We start from the raw sequence: 23,822 nt of genomic DNA, 5'->3' as shown, positions 1-23,822 counted from the left end.
ATCATTTTTATAAATGGTGGCCAGCACTGATCGTTGTGGAACATCGCTTGGCACCTTTTACTCGTCTGAGTAAATACCTTGAACCTCCTGCTGTTTTCTGTTTTGTATCTAACGTGTTATTCATTCTGCTACTTGTCCCTATGATACCATTACCCTTGCTACCACTGACATTAAGCTGATGGTCTATAGTTGCCTCGACTTTTTCTATGTTGCTCTTTAAATGTAGAAATAATATGAGCTGTTTGTCAGACCTGTGACATTAATCCCTTTCCTAATGAATGTTTAAATAGATGTAATATATATTTATAAAAATATAAAAAGATGTCTTTTTTTAACCTTATCTCTATCTTGATCTTTCTTCTGTTATGCATGTTCCAAAGAATACTTTACTATTTCTTTTAATATTCCTTGATCATTTAATTATGTCGTTTATCTTTGGCTTCCTAATTGTTTATTTGCCTTCTTTCCTAATGTTTTCAGATTCCTCTTTTGTCACCCCCGTGTCATGTTGTCTGTGTGTTTACTAGGTGCCCTTTTTCTTCAGTTTCAATTTTGCCCTCATCTGTTTATTCATCCATGGTCTTGTTTTTTAATGGGATATATTGTTCCTGGGCTCTATCGATCACTGTTCTCATTATCTAACTTCCCTTCCAGGTCCACCAGTTAGCTGATATCGTTAACATCTCTCTCTCTCTTCAGATGCTTTCCCTCTCTCCTTTAAATCTCCTTGAAACATTCTCACCATCCTTGAGCACCACTGCCCATTTCTAACCTCTCTTTCACCTTATTATTGACTTCCAAATTCATGTCCATCTTTCCTGGAACTCCATGTTTGAATTCCTCCAATCATTTTCCCACCCCTGCCACAATGATGCAGGGGCTCTTATCAAAGTCACAATGTGACTGTGACAAAGGTAAACTATTGCTCCTCTCCCTTCTCGATCTGTCTGTGGCCTCTGACATAGTGACCACGCCATCCTCTTCCAATATCTCTCCACTGTCATTCAGCTCGGTAGAACTACTCTCACCTGGTTCCAATCTTCCCTTTCTAATCATAGCCAGAGTATCACTGGTAATATTTGTAAGTGACTCTAACACTTCCCTCCCTTCCTTGACCCCTCTGGCTTAATTTATGGTGATAGACTGTCCACCAATATTCATTACAAGCCTACCGACTCCCACAGCTACCTCGACTACAGCTCCTCACACCCCGCTTCCTGTAAGGACTCCATCCCATCCTCTCAGTTCCTTCGCATCTGTTCTGATGATGCCACTTTCCAAAACAGTTCCTCTGACATGTCTTCCTTCTTCCTTAACCGAGGTTTTCCACCCACGGTGGTTGACAGGGCCCTCAACCGTGTCCAGCCCATCTCCCGCACATCCGCCCTCACACCTTCCTCTCCTTCGCAGAAACATGATAGGGTCTCCCTTGTCCTCACTTATCACCCCACCAGCCTCCGCATTCAAAGGATCATCCTCCGCCATTTCTGCCAACTCCACAGAATCACAGAATCTCTCAGTGCAGAAGAGGCCCTTCGGCCCATCGAGTCTGCACCAACACGTGAGAAACACCTGACCTACCTACCTAATCCCATTTACCAGCACTTGGCCCATAGCCTTGAATGTTATGACGTGCCAAGTGCTCATCCAGGCACTTTTTAAAGTATGTGAGGCAACCCGCCTCCACCACCCTCCCAGGCAGTGCATCCCAGACCGTCACCAACTTCTGGGTAAAAAAGTTTTCCCTCACAGCCCCACTAAACCTCCTGCCCCTCACCTTGAACTTATGTCCCCTTGTGACTGACCCTTCAACTAAGGGGAACAGCTGCTCCCTATTCACCCTGCCCATGCCCCTCATAATCTTGTACACCTCAATCAGGTGGCCCCTCAGTCTTCTCTGCTCCAGTGAAAACAACCCAAGTCTATCCAATCTCTCTTCATAACTTAAATGTTTCATCCCAGGCAACATCCTGGTGAATCTCCTCTGCAACCCCTCCAGTGCAATCACATCCTTCCCATAATGTGGCGACCGGAACTGCACACAGTACTCCAGCTGTGACCTCACCAAGGTTCTATACAACTCCAACATGACCTCCCTACTTTGTATTCTATGCCTCGATTGATAAAGGCAAGTGTCCCATATGGCTTTTTCACCACCCTACTAACATGCCTCTCCACCTTCAGAGATCTATGGACACAGACTTTGTCAAGGTCTCTTTGTTCCTCAGAACTTCCTAGTGTCATGCTGTTCATTGAATACTTCCTTGTCAAATTACTCCTTCCAAAGTGTATCACCTCACACTTTTCAGGGTTAAATTCCATCTGCCACTTATCTGCCCATTTGACTATCCTGTCTATATCTTCCTCTAGCCCAAGACACTCAACCTCACTGTTAACCATACAGCCAATCTTTGTGTCATCCGCAAATTTACTAATCCTACCCCCCACATAGTCATCTATGTCGTTTATATAAATGACGAATAATAGGGGACCCAGCACAGATCCCTGTGGTACGCCACTGGACACTGGCTTCCAGTCACTAAAGCATCCTTCTGTCATCGCCCTCTGTCTCCTACAACTAAGCCAATTTTGAATCCAACTTATCAAATTTCCCTGTATTCCATGTGCATTTGCCTTCTTTATAAGTCTCCTATATGGAACCTTGTCAAAGGCTTTGCTGAAATCCATATAAACTACATCAACTGCACTACCCTCATCTACACACCTGGTCACCTCCTCAAAAAATTCAATCAAATTTGTTAGGCATGACCTCCCTCTGACAAAGCCATGCTGACTATCCTTGATCAAACCTTGCCTCTCCAAGTGGAGATAGATTCTCTCCTTCAGAACTTTCTCCAATAGTTTCCCTACCACTGACGTGAGACTCACTGGTCTGTAGTTTCCTGGCTTATCTCTACAACCTTTCTTAATTAGCAGAACCACATTAGCTGTTCTCCAGTCCTCTGGCCCCTCCCCCGTGGCCAGAGAGGAATTAAAAATTTGGGGTCAGAGCCCCTGCGATCTCCTCCTTTGCCTCCCTCAACAGTCTGGGACACAAATCACCCGGACCTGGAGATTTGTCCACTTTTAAGCCTGCCAACACCTCCAATAACTTAGTATAAAAGCAAAAAACTGTGGATGCTGGAAATCCAAAACAAAAATAAAAATTCCTGGAAAAACTCAGCAGGTCTGGCAGCATCTGCAGAGAGGAACACAGTTAACGTTTCGAGTCCGCATGACTCTTCAACAGAACTAAGGGAAAATAGAAGAGAGGTGAAATATAAACTGGTTTAAGGGGGGGTGGGTGGGACAAGTAGAGCTGGATAGAGGGCCAGTGATAAGTGGAGATAACCAAAAGATGTCATAGATAAAAGGACAAAGAGGTGTTGAAGGTGGTGATATTATCTAAGGAATGTGCTAATTAAGGGTAGAAAACAGGACAAGCAAGGTACAGATAGTCCTAGTGGGGGTGGGGTGGGGGGAAGGAATAGGAAAAGGCTAAAAAGGTAGAGATAAAACAATGGATGGAAATACATTTAAAAATAATGGAAATAGGTGGGGAAAGAAAAATATATATAAATTATTGGAAAAAAGGGGGATCGGAAAGGGGGTGGGGATGGAGGAGAGAGTTCATGATCTAAAATTGTTGAACTCAATATTCAGTCCGGAAGGCTGTAAAGTGCCTAGTTGGAAGATGAGGTGCTGTTCCTCCAGTCTGCGTTGAGCTTCACTGGAACAATGCAGCAGGCCAAGGACGGACATGTGGGCATGAGAGCAGGGTGGAGTGTTGAAATGGCAAGCGGCAGGGAGGTCTGGGTAATGCTTACGAACAGACCGAAGGTGTTCTGCAAAGCTTCAACACCTTGTCACTCCCGATATCAATTTGCTCAAGAACCTCGCAGTCTCTCTCCCCGAGTTTGATACATTCATCCTCATTCTCTTGGGTGAAGACGGATATGAAGTATTCATTCAACACTCTAGCGATGTCCTCTGGCTCCACCCATAGATTGCCCCCTTGGTCCTTAATGAGCCCTACTCTTTCCCTGGTTATCCTCTTCCCATTGATATACTTACAGAATATTTTGGGATTTTCCCTTCTTTTACCAGCCAGAGCATTCTCATACTCCCTCTCCTAATTGCTTTCTTAAACTCCACCCAGGCAATGACAATCTTCAAGCCAGAAGGACGGGCCTGGAGATGCAGGATCCCAGAATGACCAGCCCAAGCTAAGCAAAACACAGTTCCGAGGGGAGCAGAGTTCATGGGGTGAGGGGTCATGAGGGAGGGGTTAGTGGGATCTCAGTGGGCCTCCCCTTACCGATGTCAAGTCCCTTGATTAGGCATTGAGTGCCTTCAATCAAGGGGCTCTCCCACGCCAGAGATAACCAGCTGGTTCATGGTTTAGCTGCCCTGCTCGCCTCATGGCAACAGGCCCACCCATAGCTGGTTTCACACCAGCAGTGTCAGGATGAGGCCCTTATGTGGTCATTAATTGGCCATTTAGGGCCTCAGTAAGCAGTGGGACAGGCAGGTTGACCATGGGCCCTATGCCCAGAACTTACTTCTGGCGGAGGTGGGAAGGCGGCAGGGTTCAGGTATGACACCATCCCACCGAATTAAATTCCCTTCCTGTCTCCAAGCTCACCACCTGAAAGGTAGAAGATTCCATCCATAGAGTCATTTATAGCACAGAAGGAGTCCACTTGGCCCATCAGATCTATGTTGGCTCTCTCTGTGTTGCAATCCAGTCAGTCTCACCCCCCACCCCAGCTCGACCCCCGGAGCCAGAGGAACTCGGGTGTATAGGCACATAAATCAATGAAGCTGGCAGGTTGAGAGAGCAGTCAATAAAGCAAACAGTATTCTAGGCTTTATCAATAGGGTCATAGAGTACAAAAGCAAGGAAGCTCTGTTAAACTTGTATATAACATTGTTTCAGCCTCAACTGGAGTATTGTGTCCAGTTCTGGGACCACACTTTAGGCGGGATGTGAAGGCATTAGAGAGGGTGCTAAGGGTGCTTCCACAAACATTCACTCCCTCCACCACTGACACACAGTAGCAGCAGTGTGTACCATCTACAAGATGTACTGCAGGAATTCACCAAGGCTCCTTCGACAGCACCTACCAAACCCACGACCGCTACCATCTAGAAGGACAAGGGCAGCAGACACATGGGAACACCACCACATGGAAGTTCCCCTCCAAGTCACTCACCATCCTGACTTGGAACTATATCATCGTTCCCTCACTGTCGCTGGGTGTAAATCCTGGAACTCCCTCCCTAACAGCACTGTGGGTGTACCTACACCACATGGACTGTAGCGGTTCAAGAAGGCAGCTCACCGCCACCTTCTCAAGGGCAGTTAGGGATGGACAATAAATGCTGGATCAGCCAGCCCACATCCCATGAATGAATAAAAAAAATTATTCACAAGGATGGCTCCGGGTTGAGGAACTTCACTTACGTAGCTCGAGTGGAAAATGTTGGGAGTGTTTTCCTTGGAGAAGAGAAAGTTGGGAGGAGATTTGATAATGGTATTCAACATCATGAGGGGTCTGGACGGATTAGATAGGGAGAAACTGTTCCCACTGGTGGAAGGATCAAGAAATAGAGGGCACAGGTTTAAGGTAATTGACAAAAGAATTGATGGTGACATGAGGAAAAACTGTTTCACGCAATGAATGGTTAGGATCTGGACTGCACTGCCTGATAGTGTGATGGAGACAAAGTCAATTGAGGTTTTCAAAAGGCAATTGGATCATTATCCGAAAAGGAAAGGTTTACAGGATTACGGGAAAAGGCGGGGGCGTGACACTAGGTGAATTGCCCTTCAGAGGGCCAGGACAGACACAATGGGTCAAATGGGCTCCTTCTGTGCTGTTACCACTCTATGATTCTGTGACTCTTTGTTTCCAGCCCATCTCTGCTAGATCCTTTCTCACCATCACTGAAATTCATTCTCTTCCAGTTGGATATTCTCATAAATTCAGAGAAACTTATAACAAAGCAGGAAGTCATTCAGCCCATCATGCCTGTGTTGGCCCTTTGAAAGAACAACCATTCTTGGCTCCACATCCTGGCTTTTTGATCATAACCTCATCCTCTGGTCCTAGTCCAACTCACTTTTAAAACTGTAGAATCAGCTTCCACCACCTTTTCAGGCAGAGAGTCCCAGATTCCGATAACTGAGTGAAAAGCTTTTTTCCACACCTTCCTTCTAATCTTTTGCCAATGATCTTGAATCTATGATTTCTGCTTATTAACCCACTTACCAGGGGGAATAATTTTACTCTATTCCTCTATCAAAACCTCATGTCATCTTGAAAACTTCTATTAGGTTATTGATTGGCCCTCCATGTTCCAAACTCTCTTCATAACTGAAGTTTTTCATTCCTGCTATATTTTCTCAGCATCCTTTCTAAGGTCTTTATATCTCTTCTGGAGTGTGGAATCATATACAATATTCTGTTTGAAGCCTAACCAATGATTTTCACCTTAGATTTAAAGTAGTTATGGAAAGGGACAAAGAAAAATCAAATTATTTTATGATCACTATTACCCAGATGCCCTCCCACTGTAGTGCATTTCACTTGCTCTACTTTGTTTCCTAGAACTAGATCCAGCATTCCTTCATTTCTCATTGGAGTAGAAACAGAGTGATGAAGCTAATTTTCCAGTGCACCGTTTATAAATTCATCACCCTCATTATTCTTCACTGTTTCTTCCAAGTTTATTTTATTTATTCTTTTATGGGATGTAAACATTGCCAAGGCAAGGCCGGAATTTATTGCCCATCCGAAATTATCCTTGAGATGGTTGTGGTGAGCCACCTAATGGAATTCAGTCCATCTGGTGTAGGGACACCCACAATAATGTTAGAGAATTCCAGGTTAGGGAATTTGAAATCTCTTACCATTACTGCTCTACTATTTTTACATTTCTCAGAAATTATCCTGCAAACTTGCTCTTTCATCTCCTTTTCACTAACTGGGGTCTATCATAAACATGAAGCAATCTAAGGATTCCTTTTCCCTTCCTTAACTCTAATCAAATGGGTTCAGTTTTGAACCCTGTACATCCCTATGTAGGATTATAATATTAAACTTTGTTCAATGCTTCCATTGCCTCTTTTATTCTTCTTTTCCCTATTCCTCCTGAGTATATTGCTGCCAGGAATGTTTTTATACCCATTCCTGTTCATGTTTGAGCTGAGTCTCCTTTATAGTCAGTATATCATAACACCATGTGACATTTTGCTTTCACTATCTTGTCACTCCTCACATGAACAAACATATCACCCGGAGTTAATCCATTGCTTAATTTCCATTCCCATAATTCCATCTTCTGGCACTACTTCCCATGCCCCACCCCTGCACCACGGATACTGGAAGCTATTCACTTTCTCCAGGTCTTCACCCATAATCTTTACATATTCACTCCAACTCTTTTCTCTATAGGATCAAACTGACAATCCTACATTGGGTCTTTGGTCCACTGAACTTAATACTCCTGACTTCCTTTTCTCCAGTTCTCCAGATTCTCAGTCATGTGTACATCACATAAAGCTATCTGAAAACATCATTGGCCATTGCATTTCCTATCTCACTTGCTCAGCTAGAACATCCATGACAATCAGGTAAAGGAAGGGGCTCAGTTCCGAACCTCAGTGCAATCCGAGGTTGACTTTGAATCTGTCCATCTCCCTGACACTGTTCCTTACTCTTGCCTGGCACTCCTTCTACTTGTCCTGTAACAGCCATATGTACTTCTCAGGGGCTCCACAAGTTCTAGCACATCTCCAAACTTCCACCCTAGGTACCTGGTCATAAGCCTTCTCTAGATTGGTGAATACAGTCTTCATGTTGCATTGGTCTTCCCGATATTGTTCTCAAAAGAAATGTCTTCTTCCGGTTATGAATTCAGACTGACCTTCATCAATTTCCATTATTTTTCTCGGTCTCTGGCTTTTGATTCTCTCCCACATTTTGAAAGTACGTAGTTGGAGATTAATTCCTTGGTAGTTTTTGCAATGTTGAATGCACCCCTTTCCTTTGAATGTTGGTACCAATTAAGATACCTCCATGCCCTTGTAACACAACTGCGTCATTGGTTCAGGGCCTGGATCCCATATTCACCTAGGCAGGTCCATACTTCCGCTGGTATCTCATCTAGTTGCACTGCTTTGCCATTTTTCATTCATCCTATAGGAACATAGGAGCAGGAGGAGGCCATTTGGCCCCTCGAGCCTGCTGCACCATTCAATAAGATCATGGCTGAGCTGGTTGTTGTCTCAACTCCACTTTCCTGTCTGCCCCTCATAAACCTTGAATCCCTTGCCTAACAAAAATCTGTCTAACTCAGCCTTGAATAAATTTAAAGCCCCAGCCTCCACTGCATTCTGGGGAAGGGAATTCCACACTCCAATGACGCTCTGAGAGAAAAGATTCTCCGCATTTCTGTCTTAAAAGGGAGATCTCTTATTCTTAAAATATGCCCCAAGTTCTAGTCTCCCCCTCAAGGGGAAACATCCTCCCGGTATTCACCCTTTCAAATCCCCTCAAGATCTTAAATGTTTCAATAAAATCACCACTCATTCTTCTAAACTCCAATGGGTATAGGCCCAACCTGTTCAGCCTTTCCTCATAGGATAAGCCCTTCATCCCAGGAATGAGTCTATTTCAGTGCTGTTCTGATTTCTTCCAGATTGATGCTCGTTGTCATTCCTGGATTTGCAGCTACCTCTTCTGCCTTTGTTCTCAGGTTTTCTTCATTCGTAAATTAGTTAAAGAACTAGCCCTGCCTCTCTTTGATTCCATTCTCTTTCACTAAGGTTCCTCCATCTGTATCCTTGATTGTACATATTACAAGTATTACTAACCTATCTCTAGCAGCTGCTTTTCCGGAGATACCTTTTAGTCCATTTCACATATTCCACGGCCAGGTAGCTTTCCCTAGCAACCTCTTCCTGTGCATTCCTTTTGGCCATTTTGTACTGTTGTTTATCTTTGTTAAGCCCTGTCTCTTTACGCTTCTTTAACAATTCCTTCTTTTCTTCCACAGCACCTTCCGTGTTTTTTTTCCACCACCAAGTTCCTTTTCCAGCCTTTCTCCTCCCTGATTTTTCACACCAATTTTCTGAATCAAGTTCGTCACCGAGTTTGACCAATCTTTTGCTTGTTTATCTTTGAAAACTTGTGCAATTTATTAGTAATTATAAGGTTTCATTAGTAGTAATGTTTACTAGCAGTAGTAAAGCTTAATGGGAGTAGTAGGGCTTATTAATTGTAAATTAATTAACAAAATAATAATTAATTAACACATAATAAAGATGGCAGAGCAGGTGGTGTGTTGTGTGTGCAGAATGTGGGAGCTTTTAGATGCTAGTGTGATCCATGCAAACACACCTATAGTAAGTGTCTACAGCTTAAGGAGCTTCTGCTCAGAGTCTTTGAGCTGGGGGCTGAGATACAGACAACTACCATGGATCAGGGAGGGGGAAAGCTACCTGGACACTTTATTCCAGGATCCGGTCACACCCTTAGGATAGAGTCATCTGATTTGTGACTGCAAGTGAGGCAGGTATGGGGATCTAGGTGGTAGAAGTGGAGGAGCCTCAGCCTTTGCAATTGTCCAACAGGTTCAAGGTTGATGCAGTCTGCACAGATGAAAGTGGGGGCTGCAGGTTGGAAGAGGGTGATAACCATGGCATCATGGTACAGGAAACCATGCAAGTGGGGTGGGAGAGGGGGGGAATAGGAATGTAGTGGTAGTAAGGGATATCATAGCCCAAAGTTCTCTGCTGCTGCGTGCGAGTGTCCAGACAGTCAAGTTGCCTGCCTGATACCAGGTCTCGTGGCATCTACTTAGGGCTGGAGAGGAACTTGCAGTGGAAATAAGGGGGACCAGTGATTGTGGTCCATGTGGGTACCAATGGCATAGATAGGACTAGGAAAGAGGTTCTGCTTAAGTATTATGAGCAGCTAGTTGCTAAAATAAAGAGCAAAACTTCAAAGGTAATAATCTTTGGATTATTACCTGAGCCACGAGCAAATTGGCATAGAGCAAATAAGATTCGAGAGATGAATCCATGGCTCAAAGACTGGTGTGGGAGAAATGGGCTTTGATTCATGGGGCACTTGCTCCAGTGTTGGGGAAAGTGGGAGTTGCACTGTTTAACGGTCTACACATGAACTGTTCTGGCGAGCTGGTGTTAGAGGGAGCTTTAAACTAAATAGTGGGAGGAAGGGATCGTGTGAAAGAAGATGTACCAATCAAAGGGAAACAATGAGGTAATACAGCAGAGTAGCGATTTCGGTAATGATAACCGGGGTGTGGCAGGAAGTGACAGAGAGTACAAACATAAGAGTGCACCAATGGATAAGGCCAGAGATTGCAAAAATTGTAAAAAAGCAGAGTTAAAGGCTCTGTATCTGAATGCATGCAACATTTATAACAAAATGGGTGAATTGTTAGCACAGATAGAAACAAATATGTATGACCTGACAGTCATTACAGAGACATAGTTGCAAGATGACCAAGGCTGGAACCTGAATGTTGAAGGGTTTTTGATGTTTTGATAAGATAGGAAGCGAGGAAAAGGTGGTGTAGCTCTGTTAATTAAAGATGTCATTTGTACAGTATTGAGGGATGAACTTATCTCAAAGAGCCAGATGTAGAATCAGTTTGGGTAGAGTTAAGAAATAGTAAAGATAAGAGGTCATTTGTGGGAGTAGTTTAAAAGCCCCTAACAGTAGTTACACTGCAGGACAGAGTATATAGGAAGAAATAAATGGGGCGTGCAATGATCATGGGTGACTTTAATCTATATCTATGCTTTTTTAGCATTTTTGCAATCTCTGGCCTGATCTATAGGTAGGCTGGGAGAATCAGGTTGGGAAAGGTAGTCTGAAAAATGACTTCATAGAGTGTATTTGGGACAATTTCTTAGAGCAGTACACTCTAGAGCCAACCAGGGAACCTGGACCCTTCACCTGGTAATGAGCAATGAGACAGGATTAATCAATAACCTCATGGTTAAGGAGCCTTTATATCACAGTGATCATAACATGATGGAATTTCATGTTCAGGTTGATGGGTAGAAATGTCAGTCTAAACCTGAATAAAGGTAATTCTAGGGCTATGAAAGCAGCTAAAGTGAATTAGGAAACTAGAATAAAAGGTAGGACAGTAGAGATGTAGTGGCAGACTTTTAAGGAGATATTTAATAACTCTCAGCAAAGACTTAGCCCAGTGAGAAAGAAATATTCTTTGAGAAGGATATATCATCCATGGCTGAACAAGGAAGTTAAGGATAGTATCAAAATGAAAGAAACACAGTCAAATCTGCAAAACTAGAAACAAAAACTAAAAAATGCTGGAAAAACTCAGCAGGTCTGACAGCATCTGTGGAGAGAGAGACAGAGATAACGTTTCGAGCCCGTATGACTTCTTCAGACCTGTAAATATTAGAGGTAGGTTGGAAGATTGGACTGATTTTAAGAACTAGCAAATAATGATTTTAAAAAATAATAAAGAGGGAGAAATAAAAACATGAGAGAAAGCTAGCCAGTAATATAAAAACAGATAGTAAGAGTTTCTACAAGCATTTAAAAAGGAAAAGGCAAATCAAGAGGTAAAAGGAAGGAAGGAACTGAAAACAGAGATAGTAGATGCACTGGTTATAAACTTCTCCTTAGATTCTGAAAGGGTCCCAGTGGATTGGACAATGATTCATGTAACACCTTTATTCAGGAAAGCAGGGAGACAGAAAGCAGGAAACGGCAGGCCACTTAGCCTAACGTCTGTCAAAGGGAAATTGCTGCAATCCATAAGACCATAAGACATAGGAGCAGAAATTAGGCCATTCGGCCCATCGCGTCTGCTCCGCCATTCAATCATGGCTGATAAGTTTCTCCACCCCATTCTCCCACCTTCTCCCCAAAACCTTTGATCCCCTTACCAATCAAGAACCTATCTATCTCGGTCTTAAATACACTCAATGACCTGGCCTCCACAGCCTTCTGTGGCAATGAATTCCATAGATTCACCACTCTCTGGCTAAAGAAGTTTCTCCTCATCTCTGTTCTAAAAGGTCTTCCTTTTACTCTGAGGCTGTGCCCTCGGGTCCTAGTCTCTCCTACTAATGGAAACATCTTCCCTACATCCACTCTATCCAGGCCTTTCAGTATTCTGTAAGTTTCAATCAGATCCCCCCTCATCCTTCTAAACTCTATCGAGTATAGACCCAGAGTCCTCAAACGTTCCTCATATGTTAAGCCTTTCATTCCTGGGATCATTCTGGTGAACCTCCTCTGGACCCTCTCCAGGGCCAGCACATCCTTCCTGAGATACGGGGCCCAAAATTGCTCACAATATTCTAAATGTGGTCTGACCAGAGCCTTATAAAGCCTCAGCAGCACATCCCTGCTTTTATATTCTAGTCCTCTCGAAATAAATGGCAACATTGCATTTGCCTTCCTAACTATCGACTCAACCTGCAAGTTAACCTTAAGAGAATCCTGGTCTAGGACTCCAAAGTCCCTTTGCACTCCAGATTTCTGAATTCTCTCCCCATTTAGAAAATAGTCCATTCTTCCTACCAAAGTGCATGACCTCACACCTCCCCACGTTGTATTCCATCTGCCACTTCTTTGCCCATTCTCCTAACCTGTCCAAATCCTTTTGCAGCCTCCCTACCTCCTCAATGCTACCTGTCCCTCCAACTATCTTTGTATCATCTGCAAACTTAGCCAGGATGCCCTCAGTTCCTTCATCTAGATCATTAATGTATAAAGTGAAAAGTTGTGGTCCCAACACCGACCCCTGCGGAACTCCACTAGTCACCGGCCGCCATCCTGAGAAGGACCCCCTTATCCCCACTCTCTGCCTCCTGCCAGACAGCCAATCTTCTATCCATGCTAGTACCTTGCCTTTAACACCATGGGCTCTTATCTTACAGAGCAGCCTCCTGTGCGGCGCCTTGTCAAAGGCCTTCTGGAAGTCCAAGTAGATAACATCCATTGGCTTTCCTTTGTCTAACCTACTCGTTACCTCCTCAAAGAATTCTAACAGATTTGTCAGTCATGACCTCCCCTTGATGAAACCATGCTGACTTTGCCCGATTTTACCATGCACTTCCAAGTATTCTGAAATCTCATCCTTAATAATGGACTCTAAAATCTTACCAACGACCGAGGGCAGGCTAATCGGCCTGAAATTTCCCGTCTTTTGCCTCACTCCCTTCTTAAACAGGGGGGTTACATTAGCGATTTTCCAGTCCTCTGAGACCCTCCCTGACTCCAGTGATTCCTGAAAGATCACCACTAACGCCTCCACTATCTCATTAGTAAGGAGGATATAGCAAGGTACTTACAAATGATTATGGCAAAATACTGTGGATGCTGACAATCTGAAACAAAAGCAAAAAATGCTGGAAAAACATCTTACAGCATCTGTAGAGAGAAAGACAGAGTTGACGTTTCATGTCCGTATCACTCTTCTTCAGAGCTAAAGGGAAGTACAAATGGGATGAAATATATACTGTTTAAGGGGGTTGGAACAGGTGAAGCTGGAGAGAAGGCCAATGATAGGTGGAGGCAAAGGAGAGATTGCAAAAGATGTCATAAACAAAAGGTCAAAGGGGTGTTGATGGTGGTGATACTGACTAAAGGAGGTGTTAATGGTGACATTAAGAGTAGAAAGCAGAATGAGCAAGTGACAGATGGCCCTAGTGGGAGTGGGATGGGGGAGGGAACGGTGATGGTGAAAAAGATCGAAAACAGGCTAAAAGCTGGGAATAAAACAATGAATAAACATGGAAATAAATTTTAAAAATAATAATACTAAAAATAAGTGGAAAAAAATAAATAAAAGTTTCAAAATAAAAATGAACATTGAAAACAGGGGATCAAAAAGGGGGTGGGGATGGGGGGAGGGAGTTCAAGATCTGAGGTTGTTGAACTCAATATTCAGTCCGGAAGGCTGTAAAGTGCCTAGTTGGAAGATGAGGTGCTGTTTCTCCAGTTTGCGTTGAGCTTCACTGGAACATTGCAGCAAGCCAAGGACGGACATGTGGGCATGAGAGCATGGTGGAGTTGGGAATGGCAAGCGACAGGGAGGTCTGGGTCATATTTGTGGACAGACCGAAGGTGTTCATTTGGTCTCTCATATGTAGAGGAGACCGCTTTGAGAGCAGCGAATGCAGTAGACTAAATTGAGGGAAGTGCAAGTGAAGTGCTGCTTCACTTAAAGAGACTGTTTGGATCCTTGGACGTTGAGGAGAGGGGAAGTAAAGGGGCAGGTGTTGCACCTTCTGTGGTTACATGGGAAGGTGCCGTGGGAGGGGGATGAGGTGTAAGGGGTGATGGAGGAGTGGAACAGGGTGTCCCGGAGGGAATGGTCCCTCTAGAATGCTGATGGGGGGGTGAGGGGAAGATGTGTTTGGTGGTGGCATCATGCTGCAGTTGGCAGAAATGGCAGAGGATGATCCTTTGAATGTGGAGACTGGTGGGGTGAAAAGGGAGGACAAGGGGGACTTGTCCTTGAACGTCTCTTCCCCAGAAAGCTGTGGAGGCTGGGTCATGGAATTTATTCAAGCTTGAGTTAGACAGACTTTTGATAAATAAGAGAGTCAAGGGTTATTGGGGGCAGACAGGAAAGCGGAGTTGACACCACAACCAGATCAGCCATGATCTTATTGAATGGTGGAGCAGGCTCGCTATGATCTACTCCTGCTCCTAAGTCCTACCACCTATGTTCCTATCTCCTATGTCTTCCAAGGTGTCTTTTGTAACTTTTTCTATTTCTCTTAGTTGTCTCTCCAGCTGCTGTCTGATTCGCCCCTTCATTTATGGATCTTTGAGCTTCCACCTCCTGATGTTCTGTCTGCCTCTTGTCTGCTCCTATTTTGGTTTCATGTTGACCAGTTCTGCCATCAGCCCTCAATGTTGGGAAGACTTTACAATTCTTTGCTGCCTTTGTATGTTCTTTTGCTGTAGTCCAGCTGTGTTCTCCACAATCGTTGTTGTCGGTTATAAGGTGGTTTTCTGCATTTTTGGTACTGGGGCAGAATCATCCCAGGTTTGCGTTAAGTGCGGACAGGACGACAGGAAAAAGAATGTTTTACCCACAGGCCACAATGGTGACATTTCACACTGTATCACCCCAAAGCCCCCTCGCTGATCATGCATTCCTGGGAAAAGTACCGTTTTGATGGTGAACGGGCTCCCATTCGCCCTCACCGCTTCAACAAATCGGGCGCAATATATTTAAAGTGCAGCTGCACGCACCTCTCAGTGCTTCCAGCCCTGGACTGCTGCACAGAAGACATGGCCCTGAAAAGCAAGAAGACTGCAGCCCCCAATTCAGTGACACGCCCCTGGAACACTTTTTAGATGTGGTGGAGGTTCGCTGTGATGTCCTCTGGCCACAGGAGGGGCAGCAGTATCACCGATCCAGCCTGGAAGGCGGGGGCAGTGATGGTCAGTATCAACGCCCTGCAAAAGAGGACAGCCACCCAGTGCCAGAAGAGGATGAATGATGATCTCCGCTCTGCCAGGGTAAGTCACTCTGATCATCACTCTCAACTCACAAACCCATCACACATTCATAGGGATCTCACTTACAGTTCAAAGTACATCACCATTCACTCTCTCACACCTCTGTTGTCCTCATCACGTCCATGGCACCACTCACCACCCATACATGCCAGGCATAGTTATCATCTGGCCTGTCAGGCATCCTGCTCACACTCTCCCCATATGCAAGGCACACTGGCATGCAACAAAACGGAGAGGTCACAGACTGGTGGAGGAATGCCTGAAATCAAGGTCCTCATGAACTTTGAAAATAGATCCATCCAGCTGACCGGCGATGACCGGGCCCGGTCCTGTATTGATGGTGAGGTCGGTGCTGCTCTACCAAGTGAGGATCCAGCAGTGCAACATCCTTCAGACAACCATGCTGTGAGTGATGTGTCCTCTTACACAGGCCACTGCCAGGCACTAATTATCTCCCCTTGCTTTCACAGGCACATCTGCCAAGGGAGTCCACGACCCAGGTCTTTGACTTAAGCCCCGAAAACACCCCTGAAGAGACATCTGCTGAAGCCCCAATTGAAGACCAGTCACAGCGCTCGCCCACACCCACAACCAACGCAGGGACACACACCTCGGTGGGACCTCGTTCGAGAGTACCCTCAGGATCACAATCTGGTGAACACATCGCACTGTCTGACCCACAGCAGGCGGTGGCAGGGACTCCCCAGGCTCCTGGCACTCAGAGGGCTTCTGCAGGCCAGACATCTGCTGAGTCCGAGTCAGGTGACGAGCCTCTGTCTGGACTCGGTTCTACCTCAGTTGCTGGAGCTGAAGAGGCAAGCTCAGGAACACGAGGAGGGGATGTCCACTGCACTCCTCAGATTGCAAGGCATGATGGAGGAGTCCGCCCACCTTCAGTCTGAGGTGATAGCGCCAGCATGTCAACGCACCATCAACACTGGCAGGATGGTGGCTGGCATAGAGTCCTTGGTCCAGGACGTCGCTCCTGCACTGCTGCGCGGGTTTGACTCCATCGCTGATGCCATATTTGGCCTCCAACAGTGTGTACACAAGAGGGGTGCAGGTCATTTCGATCTCACTCGAGCTACCCCTTCTCCTCAAGGAATCAGCCAGGGGCCCTCGGGCACCCATAGGGAGGAGAATGAGGTGCACACTCTGGATCCATCCATCCAGTCACTCTGGGAGTGACCGGCACATCTGACTCCCCTTTCCCTGTGACCTCAGCAGCTCCAGCTCCACAGGCTGCAGAAGATGCCACTGCCTGAAAGCAGGCCAGGGCCCTCCAGATCTCGGCCCTTTAAAGTCATCACAGACAGGGTGTCGCAGTCAGCAGGCTGCTCCACCTCCGCTGTGGATGTCTGGAAGCAACAAGACGGCAGGGTTAGGATGGTTAAAGAGAATTAGTTGCACAGCCTGGACATGGGTGTTAATCACTTGTACATAATGTTCATTATTGTCAATAAACTCCCACAATTGTCTCCCTGCCTATGGCTCCTTGTTCTGATGAGCAGTGTTCGTGTCACTCAGATGTGAAACCTTTCTGCACAGGATAAGAGACAGGTGTCTCAGTCCAAGGCCTCTTCCCTGTGCTCTGTGCAGCCATCAGACCAAAGTGATGGTCCAGCCTCACACTCCCTGGAAACATTACTGATGCCTGCACCTCGGCGGTGCTGGTCATTGCTGCCAGAATGTAGTGGGCAGGTGCCACAGAGTTCTCTCATTCTCTCTGTGTGCTCTCTGCACCTTTAAGGTGGGGCTGGCCCCCATCACACCAGCATCTGTGACCAGTGATGCTGTGCACCAGCTCCTGAAGGGCTGAGGTGCTGAAGGCAGACACAGCATCAGATGTGTCTAAAGTTTCATGTCTGCGTCTTTATGATATGACCCTGATCACAGAACGCAAGCGAGCTGCCCTCAGCCAGACGGTCAGACATTCTCAGAGGCTATGTGAAGGTTTATGGAGTGTCCTCACTGCATGTTGTCATCATCCTCTTGCAATTGAGCGACTATTAGGGCCTCCACTGCCTCTCCATGACAGGGACATCCTCACAGAGGGTATTCACGCTGCTATAAGCCAGACTGGAGTCAAACATTCACAGATGCAATTTGAGGATCTATGGGGACACCTCATTGCATATCGTCGTCCTCCTCCACAAATCTGGCAGCTTTGAGGGCCTCCCGAGCGAGCCTGCCTCATCTAGCCAGTTTGAGGGCCTCATCCCCATCATTGTCACCTCCGAGGACTCCCTCGCCCTCATCCCTGTCGGTGTCCTCCTCATCAGAGGAGACCTCCAGCTCCTCCATCTCCTGCTCAGCCAGCTCCTCTCCCTGTTGCAGCACCAGGTAGTAAAGGGTGCAGCAGATGATGACGATGTGTGACACCCTCTGCGGACTGTATTGTAGGGCTCCACCAGACCGGTCCACACACCCGAACTGCATCTTGAGCATCGCGATAGTCTGCTCCACCAGGTTGTGAGTTGCAGCTTGAACCTCGTTATACCTTCGCTCTGCTGCAGTCTGAGGCCGCCGCATGAGTGTCATCAGCCACGGCCTCTGCAGGAAGCCCTTGCCCTGAGGAGCCAACCCTGCAGCCTCTGTGGACCCTGGAAGACTCCAGGGATCTGAGATCGACTCAGGATGTAGGCGTTGTGCACACTCCCTGTAAACTGTGCACATGCCTGCAGGATGGGTTTCTGGTGGTCACATACCAGCTGCACGTTCAGTGAGTGGAAGCCCTTGTGGTTGATGTAGTCCACCGTGTGCAGTGACGGAGACCTGAGCGCCACATGAGTGCAGTCAATCGCATCCTGCACCTGTGGGAACCCCAAGATCCAGAAGAATCTAATGGCCCTTGTATCCTGGCTGTCCCAGTCCTAGGCAAAATGCATTAAGTTGTGTGACATGGAGAAGATGGCACCTGTGACCTCATGGATGCATTTGTGGGTGGTGAATTGTGAGATCCCACGGAGGTCGCCTGTGGAGCCCTAATAGGAGCCACTGGCATAGAAATGGAGCACCGCGGTCACTTTCACAGCCATTGGCAGTGGATGCCCTCCACGTCCCCATGGCGCCAAATCCTGCAGTAATTGGCAGGATGTGAGTGACCAGTTCCCTAGACATTTGCAGTCTTCGGTGACACTGGTTCTAGGTCATCTGCAGGAATGAAAGGCGGTGTCCATAGATCCTGGGTGTGGCTAGGCTCCGGCCTGTGATGGTTCGCTTGGCTCTTGGGCAGTGTGTGCAGGAGCCCCAGCCGCCCCTTCTTCCTGAGGTTGCTACTTCTGCCTCTGTGCAGCCAGGATCCTCAATCGCTGTCTCCCTCATCTTCTTCACGCTCTGTAGGCCATCAGGCACACAGCTAGTTCACCAGGCTCCATGATCCTGATATACTGCTCCTGCGGGATGAAAGAGCAAGATGTGGTTAGCATGGGTGTACGAAGAACTTGTCCTGGTTAAGTGTGACGGCCCCTTAACACTTCCCGGAGAGTGCTGGCCGCCACTTGGATGGCCAGAGATTAATGCGCTGCATGGCTGCCCTGTTAGATTGAACCATGGGGGAGACTGATCCAAACCGGAATGCTGACATTGCAAAGGGCTGTGAGCGCCTCCAGCAGTGACTGCTACATGGCCAGCTTTAGCGAGGAGATTCTACAATGTGTACAGTCCAACTGCTCTGCAGTCCACTAAAGTGTTCATGAATTTGCAGTTTGTGCCGGGGTTGGCCGGGGGTGGTGGGCAGGCGCAGGGGGTGGCAGCAAGTGGTGGGAGCTCTGGAGAACTTGGTGGCACTTTGATGCCTCTGCGTTGCTTGAGTGGGCAGATAAGCTTGGAGCCCAACCCCAACCATATCAATGTGGCTGCACCTGAATTCTCTCAGTTGCAGAAGAATGGTCACTTCCTACAGGTTTCCCGAAAACGTGGCCACTTTCCTCACCCACCCTACCTCCCCACCCTGAATGTGTGCTATATTCAACGGCAGGGCTGCCTTTGACCATCCCCCCCAACCCCGCCACCAGTTGCCTCAGAGGCAGGGCTGCCTTTAACCACCACCACGCCCCCGCCCCCCCTCCCCAGCCTCCCCACCACCACCGGTCGCCTCAACTGCAAGGCTGCACTTGCCCCCTGCTCCCCCTCACCCTCACCCTCACAAGTTGCCTCAGAGGCAGGGCTGCACCTGCCCCCCACTCCACTTCACCCTCACAAGTTGCTCCGAGGCAGGGAAGCACTTAACTCCGACCCCCTGGCGCCTCTGAAGCCTGCAAAGCAACAGGTGACCCTGGAGAGCTCTGCAGAATGTAGCTGTGCACTCACCTCCAGATCATCCAAAGTAAACTCTGTGCTGTTGTCAGTGGGAGGTGTTCAGTGGGGGTGCAAGAGCCTGGCCGGATGGCCTGACCTCTGGAGCAACCGAAAAACATGGAGTGTGGAGAGTAACTGAGCCATGGGGAATGGGAGTAATGAAGAGGAGTTTTTCTTTGTCTCTCTCTCTCTGACTGATGTGTGTTTCCTGTTGGTTTTCACAGGAGCTTCTGTTGACAAAATAAAGAGTTGGCTGGAAGATTGTGGGTAAGACAATGCCTGAATTCTGAAGCTTTTTCTATTCTGAAATCTGAAATAAAAACAGAAAGTCTGTGGAGAGAAAAATAGAGTTAACATTTTAGGATGTTTCAGAACTTTTTGCCAGCTGTGCTCTGTGGTAACTCCTGTCTTTCAATACTGAAGGAAGCCCATTGCACCTACTCTTTTAAAGGATATCCAAATAATTCACCTCCCCTAGTTTCACTGTAATATTGTAAGTTTGATATGTTTAAAGTAGGTTTCCAAGATGACAAGATGTGTTGATGGAGTAGGTTGTTGCCTCTTGTGTCAGTCAATAACCAGCGGTCATAGATTGAAAAATTGTGGCAAAAATCTTGAGGGGAAATTAGTTTTTTTTTTAGAAATGTTAGGATCTGAAATGTGCTGCTTCAAAAAATGGTTGAAGGCAATTCCATAAATGATTTCAACGGGAGTTAGAAAGGTTCTTAAGGATGAGGGTTGTGGATAACTAGCAGGGATGTGGGACTAGGAATACAGTACATCAGGCTGAATAACTCCTTGCCATATGTATCTATAACTCTGACTATTTATACAGCTGCTTTTGAGGAAATTACTATTGATTGAGCTTCCATCACCCTTTCAGGCACTGCTTTCCAGATCACATTAAAGTGGTGTGTAAAACAACCATTTACCGTGACTTATTGTCTACTGTCCCAAAGCCAATTGGCAGGATTTTCCGGTTCCTGTGGGTATCATTGCGGGCGGGATGGGAAAGTTTGGAGAACAACCTGCTGGCAAGACTGGAAAATCCCACCCAATGTTTCTTAGCCAAGTTGCCACTGACCCATCTATTCCACGAGCCTCAATTTTTTAAACCCGTCTAATTGTCAAAGGCTTTCATGAATTTCATGGTGTGAAAATCCACTGCATTCCTTTCATCTTCAATCTTCGCTGTTACTTCACCGAAAAATTCCATTAGATGTGTCAAGCACAAGCTGTCATTTTCAAATCCCTGCTGAATCTCATTATTTAACTTCAATCTCTCCAAGTGCCTGTTGATTTTTTCCCCCCTGATTATTGTTTCTAAAATCTTACCCAGCACTGATGTTAAACTGACTGGCCTGTAGCTGCTAAGAATGCTCCCACATCCTCTCTTGAATAGAGATGTCAGATTTGCCACTCCCCAATTTTCTGGTTCCGACCTGGGGAAATTTGAGAGATTAACACTGGAACTCCTCAGAGTCTCAGGAGCAGTTGCATATACACACTCGGCTTGCACTGCGGCCACTGGTGTGTAGACAACTGACCCTGATGCCTTCCCCTTCAGGAACATCAGTGGTGCGTGTGGAGCTGCAGAGCATCAAATCCCACTTCAGATTTCTGCTTTGTTAGTGGGGGTAAATCTGCTGAGTTTACAATGCATCACAGATAGACACCAAATGAGAACAGTGATTGATGGTTTAAGTGAGTCTTCGAGGCAGGTTGGCGAGGCTTTGTGAATGCAATTCCCAGCTAGCTCAGTTAGTGGTCACTCTCTCAGTCATAGTCTGAACCCCACATCGGGTGATGTTTTTTAAATTTTATTATTGATTCTTTATTATTTATTTGCTGAAGAATATAATCATTTCTAGAAAATAGTGAGGCCTGGGTTTTTGCTCCCAAGGCAGGTGCACAGTCTGCAAATCTCCTGACTCACCACACCTGCCTCGGAAAAAAGTGCCTGAATGCAGGGTCTTCATTCCAGGGGTGAACGTGGGATGGAATCAGGCCCACCGCCCCCAGGCGCAGATTGGAGGCGGTCACAGGGGCTGCTGAGCACTAAGGTGGGTGTTTAAAAGGCCCACCTTGGTTTTTCTGGAACTTTGTCCCAGTTGTTTTCTTAAACATTAGGTCCTCATACTCTCCCGCTACCCCTACATGGACCCCCGCCCACACCCATGGCTCCTTAAAGCCCATGTGACAACTTAGTGCCAGTTCACATCAATTCATGACCCCTCCATACGAGCCTTCACCTTACACCCTCCATGCCAACTCACCTAATATCCATCAGGGCAGTCTCAGGAGTAATGCTAAAATGAAATAAAATAAAGTTCTGAGTATCTATTATTGGCTTCACAATATGATAAAAACTCTCATCGATGAAAGCTCATTCTAAACATTTATATCCCCACAAGTACTTAATCCCTTATAAAAACAAACATTTGTATTCATAACCCCATATCAAAGGCAGCAAATCCTTTAATTACCTCTTTGACTGATCAATTAAACAGTGAAATTATAGCCCACCCAACTGTGATAATAATAGGTTATGGAAAGCAGTGAAGCATTACTAATGCTATAATGATAGAACTTAGGTTGTGTCAACAAACAGCTATTGAAACTGATAGAACAGTTTTTGCACCTCACAAACACAGGCAGGCAGTTTTTTTTTCAATTTTGAAGGGCAGGGGATCTAAATAATTTGACAAATTGACCATTTTACATACCATATCTTCCCTTCAAGAGCATTCATGTCTACTGTAAAAAATTGTAACTCTCACACTGTGGGGTAAGGCCCTTTCTCTGTTGAAAATGGGGTCTGTTTGAACTCAGCACTGAGTTCAAATGGCCTTGTTGAGTCTGGGTTTCCCTGATGTGAGAGTCACATCCCCCACCCAATTCTTCCCCCCACCCCAGCAGAAATGGTTTCTGCCGGATATGGGGGTAGGACTTCCAGATCTGGGTTCTGTCCATCATTTTGGATAGACTGTGGAGTCTCCATGACTCTGTGAGACTCCAAACCTAAAAGTTAATTGTGTAAAGTGGAGTAAGCTCCTACATTTTGATACTCATCAAAGACTTTTTGATAGCATCTGCAAAAAAGATCTAGTAGAAAAGCAACACTCCAATGTATTTTTGATAAGAATTTTAAGGATAATAATGACCGACAAATGAAGAGAACGCTTTGGGGAGTCAGTCCTAAACATGATTCTGCTTGATTTTACTTCCTAATGCCAAGTTTCAGTTTGCATCTCAAAATTAATTTAAGAGGTTGTCCAGTTGTCACGACCTGAGTTACTGAGACTGACACTGTATCTGAGCATGTGTAGGAAGTCCTCCCATTGGAGTTGCGGCATAAATAAATGCAGCTGAAGATTAAGGCAAGCCCTCCTGTTGTTTCCATTCCAACTTTCTTGAGTAACCTGAGATGGAAGCCATCTGGACTAGGTGACCAGTTTAACCCCTGTTCCTCGCATACATTTGTTCCATGTGGTCTATCTCAACCCACAGCAGCAGATCCAGCAATGCCTCCTGACACATTGGATTGAGAGCATTTTGGTCAAAATAGTTCTCCTGAATACATTTCAGAAATTTCCCTTTACTCTAAAATTATCCCAACCAATATTTAGGTAATTAAAATCTCCCAATATCACCTTTGTTTAGTTCTGGCTTATCCCTGTGATAGCTCTGCAAATTTGCTCCTCTATCTACCTCACAATCTGGAGGTCTATGGAATACACCCAGCAGTGCAACTATACTTTTGTTTCTTCTCAACTGTAAGAAATGGATTCTGCCCTTGCCCCCTCTTTCCAACATTACCAAGTTTTCCCTAATCAATTCGGCCACCCTTCACTGCTTCCCTTTAAGAGCATTCATGTCTACTCTAAAAAAATTGTAACTCTCACACTGCGGGGTAAGGCCCTTTCTCTAGTAAAAATGGGGTCTGTTTGAACTCAGCACTGA

The 23,822-nt window shown here is 45.9% G+C and overlaps 1 protein-coding gene across 1 annotated transcript in view; it reads left to right on the top strand.

Annotated features, from left to right (window-relative positions):
• The window catches only part of tespa1 (thymocyte expressed, positive selection associated 1), an 81,489-nt gene that overhangs the window by 5,682 nt on the left and 51,985 nt on the right, over positions 1–23,822 (top strand). Inside the window, exon 3 of the mRNA XM_078530519.1 lies at positions 20,084–20,126. Coding sequence (XP_078386645.1) covers positions 20,084–20,126 — 43 coding nt within the window. The remainder of the gene's footprint in view (positions 1–20,083; positions 20,127–23,822) is intronic.

This window comes from Cetorhinus maximus, chromosome 2 (genome assembly GCF_964194155.1).
Source record: "Cetorhinus maximus chromosome 2, sCetMax3.hap1.1, whole genome shotgun sequence".
NCBI lineage: Eukaryota > Metazoa > Chordata > Chondrichthyes > Lamniformes > Cetorhinidae > Cetorhinus > Cetorhinus maximus.
This window is presented reverse-complemented; position numbering and strand designations above follow the sequence as displayed.